The 13912-nt window shown below is 27.9% G+C and overlaps 1 protein-coding gene across 1 annotated transcript in view; it reads left to right on the top strand.

The window, feature by feature from the left end:
* The first annotated feature begins 385 nt into the window (after positions 1–385).
* Positions 386–13912, top strand: part of LOC123296688 (hepatic leukemia factor) — a 91900-nt gene continuing 78373 nt past the window's right edge. Inside the window, exon 1 of the mRNA XM_044878270.1 lies at positions 386–896. Within this exon, the coding sequence (XP_044734205.1) occupies positions 401–896 (496 nt within the window). The 5' untranslated portion in view covers positions 386–400. The remainder of the gene's footprint in view (positions 897–13912) is intronic.

The raw sequence follows: 13912 nt of genomic DNA, 5'->3' as shown, positions 1-13912 counted from the left end.
CTATTTATTATGTTCATTATAGCGCAATAAATATTGTGTTATTACATAACCAAGAAAAAAAAAACAATTCGAATGGAGAAGGTGATTCATATAACAATTAATAAACATTATTGATACAGAACTAAGAACCAAGAAAGATAACAATTAAACAAACAATATTGTTAAATAAACAAAAACAAAAGACATGATTATAAAGACTACGAATTTAATAAACACTAACAATAATATTAAATCGATAATAATAAAAATCATATCTGACGGTAGTGTTAAGTAGGAGACCTCTCTACAACTACAAAAATTTATTAATATCTTATTTAGAAGAAAAAACTTTTAAAAACAAATCGTCACAATTGCAGGCCAATTCTGGCCTCGGGATTGTTATGGATATTTAGATATCCGTATGACATCAAATAATAACAATGCATTAATTGTATCATCAACAAAACCGTCATGTAGTAATCAGACGATACCGCAACAATTAAATCCTGCCACGGCAGATAATAATAATGTGCAACAATCACAGCAACAACCGCCACAGCAACAAACACCGGCGCCGTCACAACAAAATTATTTTGATACAACACCTTCGCCGGTTACTACCACTCCATACCCGCACCCTTCTCAACAACAGCAACAACAACAACAACAACAACAACAACAACAACAACAACGGGATGCTGTGATGTGTGATTGTGGTGGAGCATCAGAAATGGAAACACAACATCAATTAACAACAGCACCAGGACAAATGTCTAGTGGTGGATGGACAACGCATACAATTAATTGGGTACAGAATTCGGCTACGGACAATAATTATAATTGTGGTCAACAATCGAACACTTGTAATAACGTTGTGACTGCCCCATATCCATTACCTAAACGACCTCTACCAATAGGTAAGTTAAATTTCATATGTTTTATTAATTTGCTGTCATCGTAGGTTTTTTCGAATTGTTTAGGAGGAACAAAAAGCTGTTAAAAAAATGGTTTGAATTTAATATTTTGTAGTTAAGGCGTTTATATTTTTGTATAAAACAAAATTTGAATGTTGTATCAGAGATTTGAAAGCTTGCGCAGAAGCTAATAATCATAACACATCCCGTTCAAGTTTTAAAATGACGCTATTAAAACATTTCAGTCACCCAAAAGAGTGACAAACCAGGAACCGTTTCCTTAACGTAAAACATATTGAAGTGAAGGGCATTAAAAAACGGATCCCAAAATTTTTATCATCTTACGGTTGGACATTTTGACAATGTACGGCGTATTATGTACAAAAATATAGTTTAGCGCAAAAGCTTAATTTTCACTTGTCGAAAAGAGTGATTATTTGAGTTATGGGAAATATTGAAGGGTTTAGTTTCGAAGATGGTCCCAGATAGACTCCCAAACGATAGACTCTCGACGATGGTCCCAGAACAAAGTTTCAAAACTGTCAATATTTTTGGTATTTTAGAAATTATTCCCAAATTTAGGATGTCACTTGCTGCGTTTTTTAAATACAAAATTTCAATCATATGTTAACGAGATAGATTTGATAATAACTTGTTTTCCCAATTAAATTGAAATTTTAAAAAAATTAGGAAGGGACACAACATTTGAATTAATTAATTTCGTAAAAATTTTATTTTTGGTTTATTCGAAAACAAATCACATTGACATCTTGTCTGCATTCTTATATAATACCCTCATCCAATACAAAATCTGTCCAATAAATATAATACTTGCCAAGAAACTACGAATGATGAATCTTTTTACCCTATAATCTTTTTTTGAAAACATTCAAAAAAAAAATAAGAATAGAAAATTGTCATCTATTATTCAGATCCTTCATGCAGGAAATTTAAAAAATGATATTTATTTTTGTATATATAAATTTAATAGATATAATAATATATCTACGAAAATATATACAATAATATAAAAATAATAATAAATATAATAATATATAAATAATTTATGATTAATTTAATATATTAAATGCAATTTTCTTGTATTTTTCAAAAAATATTCAATAATTTTTGTAAATATATACGTAGGTAGTACACCTATTCTCACCACCCCGAGCAGTATGGTGAAGGTAAGCTAACACTATGTAGTTTTATGTACCGTGTGTTAGAAAATATTTTTAAACATTGGGAAACTTAAGGCGATTGTTTCCCTACAGTATTGTAAAAAAGTTTTGGTTCATTGCACGATACATACATATAAACCAAATACATGCTTGCTGAAGTCAAGTAATATGTTATTTTTAGCTTTACAATACCACGCAACTATCAAAATATATAGGTAATATATTGTGTGCAAGTACTGCTTATAAATTTGATAATATAGATATCGCTCATCAATCATTAATACTCTAACTATAGTCGTCTCTGTTCATCAAATGATGGATCTTCGATATAGTATATTTATAAACTTTAAAAAAGTTCATTCAAGGATATAGATATTTATATTAAAACAGTCCTAATTATTAGCTAAAGCTTTACTCGAAAAGTTCAAAGCATTATGTTATGCTAGTACATTTTCACCACCCATCGGTGTGCTTGGTTAGTTTCTCTGTTAGTCTCCAATAGATCTCTTCTTTATTATGAAATATTATTGAAGAACCAAAAACATATTTAGTTAAATGAAAAGAACTCGAAATATCTCGAAATTGAAATAAGCATCTTTAATTCTTATTTATAGAAAATTGCAAAATAAACATTGCGTACGTGACAAAAAGCAGGTTTTTTACAAGAATGTTTATACTGTATCCAGATGTTTATTTTAGTAGTAACTTTGTTATGTAAACGGTCAAATTATGTCATCGACATGCTAAATTGATTGAATAATTGTCAATTTACGTTAACTTTTTAAATAACATAAGGAAAGCTTCTCTTTCATCAATTGGATAAGCTCAAACTAGTGGGTATTTCCTGTTTGTTGTGATTGGACGACGAAAATCTACCTATTTTTTCGAGCTCTAACACTTCAAAACTAGGTGTTTAAAAAAATATTAGAACATAAAGATTTCAGCGCCATAATGTTACAAATATCAACAATGAGCTTGTTTATTGTTTAACAAATTATTTGGCGCCTGACCACAGATTATAATTTATTACATAAGCGACTCTACTGAACATGAAATGTTGCCCAAAAAGCCCTCTGGAGTAAGACACTTACAGTGAACTATTCATAAAAAAATGGCGGAAATAGGTGGCCTTTACATATAATCCGTTGTGTAGAGCCTTCAGGCACCTTCAGAGAACTAAAATAGTAAAAATTTTTCAGGGAGTCGCAAATCTGTTTTAAATTAAAAACTATAATCTGCGCCTGATTAAGTAAATATTTTTATCGAATACATTTTTTTTAAGATCAAATGGCAGTTTTCTTTAACAAAATGTATTTTTAACACCATAGAAACAAAAAATTGAAAATTATTATTAGTTTATGTCATAAACGACACTATATTTATTTATTTTTATTTTTACGAATATTTGGAAAATTAAAAAATTTTGATTCCTTCGAAAAAAATAAAAACAATTTTGTTTAATCCAATCATAATCACGTATGGATCTAAAAACTATTGATATTGGTATCAACTACCGGTTGTTTATTGGAGGTAAAGCTCCTTATTTCCGCTCGTATTTAGATAGAGTAACTCTTTGTTGGAAAACCCGTTAGTTTAAGAGTAAAAACTCATTTGGTGGGTTAGGTTAGATTAGGTTAGAGTGGCTGTCCTGGGGTAGGACATACTTAAACCATAGGGTCCGTTGTGGTACCGAAAAAGAGTTGGCCCATCTGCGGCCACTACTCCATGAACCATTTGGAGCTGTTTAAGAACAGTAAGAGAGCTTTGACGTTGACGGACTTTAGGTCGGAGAGGTCGTCAAAGAGAGTCTGGCTCAAGTAAGTCCATCTCCTCATGACAAGAGCTGGGCAGTGACGGAGAAAATGAGACACTGTCTCCTCCTTTTCACCACTGTGACAGCTCCAGCAGTAGTCGTGATACACTGACAGGCCCAGGCGTTCAGCATGCCTGCCGCCCAACCAGAACTCATTTGCTAGTTTTCCAAACTTAAAAATTGATAATTGGCTTAGAAAGGAGGATGATTGAGGTGATTTCCTTGAGAAATAAAAATAAACATGGCAAAAGCAAGTCTGCTATCAACCGTTTAATAATATTTTAAAACGTATAGTATTTATCATTGAAATAATATTATAATATTGAAATAATATAAATAATAGTTAAAAGAAATTGTTTTTTTATTCCTCTTACCTACTTCGTACCTAGAATATAATACTTAGAATATCTGATGGTCAAGTCAACATGAAAATACTATTTTCTTAAAAGGTTTCTTTTTAAAATATTAACTTATTATTTACATATTATAATATTATATGAGTTTATATTCTATTTTTTAAGTAAATAGATTTTTTTATCATATTCATAACTTCAATTTTGTGTTTAGTTTCTATCAAGTTTTTAACCGACTTCAAACAAAAAAGGAGGGTATTATCCATTCGACTGTATTTTTTTTATGTAGTTAGTGTACTTTAGATTCACTAAAAATCACAAAATAAAACTTTTAACAAAAAGTAAACAGACTTCAAAAGAAAAACTTTTCCAAAACAAATGAATATGCACTAAAAAGTAAAAAAATAACGATAATATAATGTAGTTAAAATTATTGCTATTTTTGGGGTCGGTGTCAGCCAAGCTAATGCAGCAAACTGTTCTGTCAGAGTTGTTTCCTTGGCTGACATCGACCAAAAATAAGAATAATTTTAAATACATTATTTTATCGTTATTTTTTTTACTTTTTAGTGCATATTCATTTGTTTTGGAAAAGTTTTTCTATTGGAGTCGGTTTTCTTTTTGTTAAAAATTTTTTTATTACCATATAGGGGCGGATGTAGTACCTAGAATCAAATGAACCTTGAATCATACTGTGTTTCTCTCGCTGATATTCATATTAACCGAAGAGCATTTCTATTGTAAAGAGGGTTTTTTTCAGAATGCAGATAGGCTGAAGACTGGTTGTCCTCAATGTGGTTTTGTTTTCAAATAATTTTTTTTTTATTAATCATACTAAACGTAAATCGTTAGTTACTAGTAAGTAGGTTTATTTTGTCATATTCTAGTTTTTAATATAAGTAACGTTATATTTTGAAGAGGTAAAAGTTTCAAATACGCAAAGTGTTGTGTACTTTGAAACATTGGATTGATACATGGTAATACAATCATATTTTTTGTTTCTATTGGTTAAGGATACGTAAGCGAAGTGAAACTGAGAAAAATATCTCATGCACTCAGAGTATTAAAAATACCACGTTTACAAATACAGAACTGAAAACTAATATTTCTTAATTAAAACAATTATTTTTCTTTTGAAGACAAAAGTTAATTGAGTTTTTATTATTTGTGATTCCATTCACTTTTTATGTCATATTTATAATTTTAATGCTTCAATTTTTTGTTGATTCCGAGTGGGGCTTTTTTTTCAATCGATGAAAATAATTACCGAATATCGTATTTTATTGCGTTTATTTTTAACCTTCAATAAAATTATTATTGAACATTTCTAATAACATGAAAATAATAAAATCAATTAATAAATATTTGTAGCTACTATATTTATAAGTTTGTTTAGGGAATAATATAGGTTATAGCCGATTAAATTTTTATTATAAAAATACGATACCAAGTAAACCATTAAACTCTCTTGAGAGTTGAAAAAAAATATGATTTTTCTTGTAAGTTGCGTGTTTTTTATTATGCAAAGTATTTCTAAATGTAAACTAAATATACATGTCTTCTTTGAACTTAAGGGCTGTTATAATATTAAAAATATTATATTTTAGTTTAGTAAAATTGTCGGAAAAAAGGCTTTATTTAAATTAAATCCAATTCCGAGAAAATTTGGCAGATAGAGGTTGTCTTCAAAACACTTTTTTTCAATCTTTCAGTTTCTCTGCTGGGATTCCAAAAACAGTGATCGTTGGTTTAAAAAATTAAGGATAATCATTTTATGTAAAAAATGGTTATGAAAAAAATTGAATACAATTTTTTTTTCAAATTTTGAAAGTTATAAGCATAGATAATAAATATTTATATTATACTATAGATAGGCATCTCTATCATCACCAAGGAAACTTCAGATTTAGTTCTCACTCTGTTCACCAGATAGCGCTTCAATCAATTGACCGCCTTTTTAAAATACTCAATGCCAAATTCTAAATACAATTTAAATTTTTTACTTTTTTTTTGTTTTACTGTTTTAGAACATGTTTTGGTATCAAATTTTTATTTGAAATGCTATCAAATATCCTTTTTTCCAAATCATGTGCTTAAAACAGTAAAACAAAAAATAACTAAATATTTTAAAGAAAAAAAAAAACGCTTTTAAATTATAAAATAAATTTATTAAACAACTAATCTTTTATTTTTGTTTATACTTTTATGTCTAATTTTATATTTCTTATATTTACGTAAAGCTAATTTTTTAATCCTATCAGTAGCAAATCTTAAATCTATCCCCTCAAAATATTATTTACATTCCGAACCCAAACCCTTGTATAAAATAAAAACATTCTATTTACAAATAAAAATTTTAAATCGTGTTTCTTACAACTAAAATTAAAACTAATAAATGTTTGCATCCGTGTTTGTATTTTCCAATTTTTAAGATATGTTTTATTCTTATCTTTCAACTTTCGAGCAAGTTTTAACATATCTTTCGCAATATGGTAATATTTTCTTGCTGTTTTCGATAGTTCTTTCACCCTTCTCACATTTCCTTCTTTTAGTGAATGCATTTTTTTCTTCAAATCTATGAAAATAAAATATAGATATTTTTGATAAAATAGAAAAAAAAGAAGGTTGGCAACAAACCTATTTGAAACGCAGGTTGAATTTGTTCTTCTTCGATATTTATGGCCATAATCTTTCGACTCGTAGAAGCAATAGGCGATCCTAAAAATTGATTTCATTTAAATTTGCCGTTATTGATAAAAATTAATTAAAATTTTTTGAACAATAATTTAAAAACTCATGTTCTATATACATAATATTATGATTTTAGGTGTCAAATAGTGAAAAAGAACAAAAGCTCCTAAATTTCAATAACAATTCCATTTTTTGTGATTTAATAAAGTATAATTGAATCCAAACAGATTGTAAATGAGCATAAAATATGCCTTCTCATCATAAAAATCATACAGAATGGGATGGTGGTTCGCTATCAAAAGTTCTCCTTTAAAATAAACGCTAATAAAAGCTAAATTTTCCAAGCGTTTAAGGAAATAAACTTGTGTATCAAGGCGATTTATTCAGTAGACATAACAAGTTAAAAAATTCATTAATGAATATTTAATATCTCTTTAGGTTTTATTTTTATTCTCATAACTATATTGTTATATTTACTTTTTAAATTATAATTGTTAGTATCTAACAATTAAATTCACTCACCAGGTCGTTTTGATGCAGTTTTGTTCGAATTATGTTCGAGGTCTCTGCATGTAAAAATTGTGAACCTAAAATAAATAAAAATTACCTTATTATCAAATTGTGTCTACATTCGTGGTTCCTCTATAAGACCTACATACAATAATAAATTAAACATACGTTAGTTACATAAGGATTTTAACTTATTACTTAAGTGGAGGCTAGGAAAAGCATCAGGCTTTAAGTTAGTTCGCAATTTTCCTGTTGAAGCCTGGAGTTTCATTTCGTCGGCGAAATGTAAATCGCAGACACGATAGTTTTCACGTTTCGAGTATGCGATGTCCGTTCGACCAATCGCTATTGTCCAAATTTTAAACTTCTGAAAAATTAAGTCTTTCAAGAATATTTCTATCCAAGTTAACAATTTTTTTACTTACCTCAAAATTCTTAGCAATCACATGTAAACCAATATCGTTCTGTGTTTTTACACAACCTTTCACACAACAATGAAAAACCATCTTAATATTTATTTAATTTTTAATTAATATTTTATTTGACACTATTTCAGATAAATTTTTGTATTAGTCTGTCAAATTTGACCAGGCAACTATGATCAAAATGATTGTAGAAATTTAGAAAGTTTATGTGATACATACAACGTTTTTGTAATATTCATTGCCTATACTGTATAAATTAAAAACTTGATCTACAGTAGTGAAATCTTTTGAACAGAGTGATAAGTTCTTGGAACTCACATGGTAAAAACAGTTCAAGTTTCTTATCTATATTATAATTAGTTGTCTATGGTTATAAGTGTTTCCAATGTGACTCGTCGAAAGGTAGGAAAGCTGTCACAGACGATTAAACCATATGAAAAGTGATTGGAAACTCTTTGATTTTGTAAACTTTCTAAAAAGTGTCACGCAAAATAAAGTCATTAATCTCAATTATTGATTTCTACTTAAATTCAAAATGTAAAACCTTTCTAAAATCTGGGGGGAATTTAAGTGACGTTTTATAGCGAATCTTGTATTAAGTCTCAATTAATATGAGACTTTAGTTTGAGTTTTTAACGCAAAAGTCAATGTAGCTTTTACTGTACTATTTATATATTTTAATGATTCAAATGCTTTAAGAATCCATTATTTCAATAAATTTATAAATCAATTTAAAAACATGTACATAATAAATTAGGTTAATTGAAAAAATCTGGTATGAAATATTCCCACGACATCTATACACAAAAAGGAATTTTTCTCCATATATCATAGAATGATAAAACGTCTTCTTGATAAAACGTTTAAAAACGTCGTTTCATTTTTTTAAACAATAATATGTAAGCCACTTAGTCCGCGGGACAGCACCCTTTTTTGTTAAATGATCAATACATGATTGAAATTTCCTAAGGGGCTTTTGGAGAGTCTGCATTAAAATACTGCACCGATGAGTATTTTTGTTTTTCAATAGATACATAGTTCACTTTTACTGAATTGTTTACTAATTATTAACCTTATCAAATGGTCATAGTGTCCGACAAATTCCCTGCTGCGTTTTTTCAGAGCGATAGCTTAAATACGACGTTAGCATGATTATCACTTTCGAAAAGAGATAAAGTTTGGTAGACTAGCCTAAAGAAAGCCTCACGAAGTTTCAAGTATGTATTAATCATTTAACAAAAAGGTTACTTTTAAAGGCTAACTTTTGTAAAAAAAAAAAAAACCCAAAAAATTATTGATTGAATGAGTAATACTTAAATTGAATACAAATTTTCATTAATAATTTCAAATCTTAAGTTGAAATACAAAGTAAATTTAAATCTAATTGCTTAAAGAATGTTTAAAATTACTTTTTATAATGAGTTTCATGCGTTTTAATACCAATTATTAAAATTTTTAATAACCAATTGAATTGTTAATTAAACCCATATAAAAATGTACTTTACATGTATATAAACTACACACATAAAATAAATATTTCCGTGGAAAGATCGAATATACAGAGAGATTTTAAAAATTGAAATATTATTATATTAAATATTATTATTACAATATAGACTATGTGGAGAGTATATATTGTACCCTGGTCCCCTGGATCTGAATTTTTATGCATATGATATTTCATTTTCAATGAACTATAAGGCGCTCTTTCCTTTGGTTTACATTTTTGAAATAAAATAACGTATGGTCCAAAAAATAGATTCAAATCAAGGAAAAACTATTAGCATTTATTTTACTGAGCCTCTTAAAATTTACAGCCTCTACAAATACATACAAATTTAAGCCAGGAAAAGTCATGGAACATAATTCTATTACAAGAACGAGTGTGCTTCAATAAATATATGTTTTCAATTTAAAAAAATTAAATTGACCTTCGTTTCATTTTGAAACCACCCACTAATGAAAAAACTGATACATGGAATATATTTTTCACTTTCAAATAAACCTTTGGTACGAAACATTTTTGTCAAAAATTTAACCCCAAGGAGAATAATGCAAGATTCATTTAAAATGAAACACTTAATCTATAAACAATGTTTAATAGGAGAGCCAGGCCAAAAAAATTCTAGATAAGAACGAAGTAACCGAATTCATCCACATCATAGAAATATGTATAATTGTATATTGTAGTGGCCTCTGTTATAGATCGATATTTGAAAAACGAAGATTAAGCGACGGTGTGGCTTCTTTTTAAAAAGATAGATAGCTGCTACGACCAATAGAAAAACAGATCATGCATCAGCCCATAAAATCACTTGTTACACCTAATAGAAATTATTATTAAAATAAACTGTAAATTAAATTATGCCATTAATATAATATATTGCTTTTAAATTGAAATAAACCAAAGTTCAATTATTACAATAAATAATAATTATTTAAATTATAAGTGTAATATTAATTTGAATAGAGTATTATTACTATACGTGTACAATATCTCTGAGTGCGTTTTACTGAGTATGAATTTTAACATTTTAAACTTTTCTAACATCTACAGAGACTTTAAAAATCAGCAAGATCATGATACTATATATTTTAAAAATTCGCTTCAAAATAGTAGAAAATTCGCTATAACTTTAAAATACTAACAATTGTAGTTTTGGTAGCAATAAAACTTTAAAATTCGCTTCAAAATAGTAGAAAATTCGCTATAACTTTAAAATACTAACAATTGTAGTTTTGGTAGCAATAAAACTTTATGGTGGGGGCACCGTGAAGAATATATAAAAAAATGTCAAGATAACAAAAATTTACAAAGTAATTGAAAATAAATTAAAGAGAGGTTTATTCCTTCATTGTCCATTTTCTTCAATCTCAATTATCATTTCAGATAATAAACGTTCCAAACAATAATAGAAAAATGCTGAACTTTTCTAGATAATGATAGCGATAAGCTTGCGATTCTACAAATGTCTTGAAAAAGAAAACTAGAAAATAAAAACTGGAAGAAACCATCTATTGGACGAAAATATAACGTACTCGAAACTTGTTGACCATGGGTTTGAATTGTGAAAAAGTTGTACTTTTATGAGCGAAGGTGACAAACGTTTTTTTACTTTGTCATTAAAGGATATGAATCATTTTAACATCAATGATAGATATAGTTAGAAAAATTAATTAATAAGGAACGATACTGCAGTTAAAAGTCTGTTGAAAACCAAATACCAGATGTTTCTACGTTTATTTTTGTCAGATCAATTCTGTGCGATCTATATAGGCACGATACTGGATTTAAAAGAAAAATTTCAAACAACTGAAATCAAAAAGTTAAAAATAATGTAACTTTTGATCCTATTGAGTTCGTCATTTTTTATGAGCAAAAGCAAAGTTTCGCTCAAACGAAAATTTGATTAAATTTTTTACAATTATTTTCGTACAGTAATACAATATTCAATTCCATTGTTCTCAAAAATTAATTTAAAAACTGGGAAGAATCATTTGTCATTATTATTTTTTAAATGAAGTGTTACCACTATTTCCGTATTCTAAGCGTTTTGCATTGAATACTATAATAAAGTGAACTTAGGTCATGAGTTTTTCAACAATATAGCTATACTCACTCTTTAACAATTAAAAATTGTTATGGTAACAAAAATTAATTCTCTTCTAAATATTGTATTGTATTTTAATTATAACAATAAAAATTATGTATTATGTTTATTACAACATAAATAATTATATTCATAGAACAGATACAACATAGTTATCTATAATATTATAAAACAGTCTGTCTTTGCTATGTGCGCTAGTCCCTGAAAAACGGTTAAAATCCACACAGCGTTAAATAAAATCAGAAAAGGAAGAGTAGTACAGTAGTTTACATAGCGATTTTGACAGTCGCGGCCCCATAATAGGGATTTCAGTCGGTCTATATTTTAATGGGCTCCGGCTGTTAGAGTTGCTATGTAAACTACTGAACTTGTTTCCTTCTTCGCAGTCCGATTTATAATTTTTTTAAATATAAGTTTTTAAGTTTATCTTAGACTTTTTAGTGTCCCGACACTAAAAAAACTTTCTTATCGTATTTTGTTAAAACAATTTAAATTAATTTATTATTCCTAATTAAATTTAAACATATGACTTATATATATTTTTGTAATCCCCTTAACCATTTTTATCTGAAAAACCGCTTTTCTTTATAAATATTTTTTCCATCAATGAATATTTAATAGGAGTCTTAAAAAAATTATAAAGTTTCACGCCAATCATATAATGATTTCATCCATTTCCATTGAAAAATATGTATAGAACCGTCGATAAATTTCCAACTTGAATACAACTTACTTAATACTTGAAATTCGGGTACGAACCAGTGGGTATCAGCTAGTATTAAATAAAAGATGATATTATTTTATATTAGACAAAAAAAACATACAGAATAAAAAATATAAATATAAAAAATGTTTCACACTTTCTACTGTTAAATTATTACATTATAATATATTTTAAGCATAAAACAATTCGGTTCTAATGAATAATTATTTAATTCAGGTAGGTATAGTAGGTATAGCTGTATAGGTAGTGTTTTCACTTTTAATATGATGAATAATATGCTATACTTATCTATCTTTTTAATTATTATTTGTTATATAGTTTACTAGTTTAATAAATCAACCATTTTAAATTGACTTCATAATACATACCTGTACGAATGCTAAATTCAATAGGATACTTTCGGTAGTGAAAAATAAATTATGAAATTTGAAAAAAAAAAAATAAAATTTATGTAGGAATATACCAAAATATTCTGATTTTGAGTCAAAAAGGCATATAATTATTTTATTTTATTATAATTAAAAAAATTTTAATAAAAAATACTTTTTAAGGGATAAGATTTTATTGTACTAAAAAGTAGAAAATAATTTTATCTATAAGTCACTCATACCCGACTATTTGTAAAAGCTTGAGGCGGTTAATTTAAAAAATATCAAAAATGAATCGGAACGCCTCATCTACTCCACATGCCCAATTACTTTTCGATTTATCCTTGATATTAAGCGCCTCAAGCTTTTACAATTGTCGGGTATGAGTGACTTATAGATAAAATTATTTTCTACTTTTTAGTACAATAAAAGCTTGTCCCTTAAAAAGCATTTTTTATTAAAATTTTTAATTTAAGACTAAAAAAATGTATTTATATAAAATATGGTGGAAGCGATGGGAAAATCAGGACGGCGCAACCTTACCATGCATTGTCATCCAAATTAAATGTGCATGCAAAATTTCAGCTCAATTGGTTGAAGATATCTACTTCAAAATTGAGAACATACATACATACATTGCAAGTTAAATAAAAACTTTTAAAATTGTAATTTTTAAACTGTCATGTGACGTAAAACACAAGCGAGCTCTGATGTCATATCGGATAATTAACCATAGAACTTATACATAGATAACGCGAGGGATATGCTAGCCTGTAAGTGGATGCGATATAATGAATGAGAGAGAAAATTGCCTGTTAGTTCCTATGTATCCTTGTCATAGCCATATGTCATAATCATATGATGCAATATATAGCCAATGACATATAAATTAGACAAGGACACATAGGAATTAACTGGCAGTCTTCTCATTCATCATATCGCAAATTTTGAACCATGGCGTTCCCTATGTATAACATTCTATGGCATTAACTGTTAGTTCAGTGTAAACAGCTTGGTATATATCTGTCAAATTTAACTGTGTTCTTTCATCAGTGCATTTTGTCAGATAAGGCATGCATATGTTTTATTTCGCAGGCGTAGATAAACACTATTTTTGCAAGAATCGTGGATTGATCCTAGAACCTGTTGAATAGCAAGCCCGTGCTGATCCTCTAAGCTACACATCTTTGTTCTAAACAAATAATTAATATTAATATGTACCTCGAGGTTTTATTTGGGAAGTTGAAAATGTGGGTATAAGGGTCGCATTCACACGAGCAACTTGTCTATAAATACTTTTACATTGTATAATTTATTTCTTTATTTTTCTTTTAATAAAAATA

Source organism: Chrysoperla carnea, chromosome 3 (genome assembly GCF_905475395.1).
Source record: "Chrysoperla carnea chromosome 3, inChrCarn1.1, whole genome shotgun sequence".
Lineage (NCBI taxonomy): Eukaryota > Metazoa > Arthropoda > Insecta > Neuroptera > Chrysopidae > Chrysoperla > Chrysoperla carnea.
The sequence above is the reverse complement of the archived record's forward strand: the minus strand, read 5'-3'. Positions and strand labels throughout refer to the sequence as shown.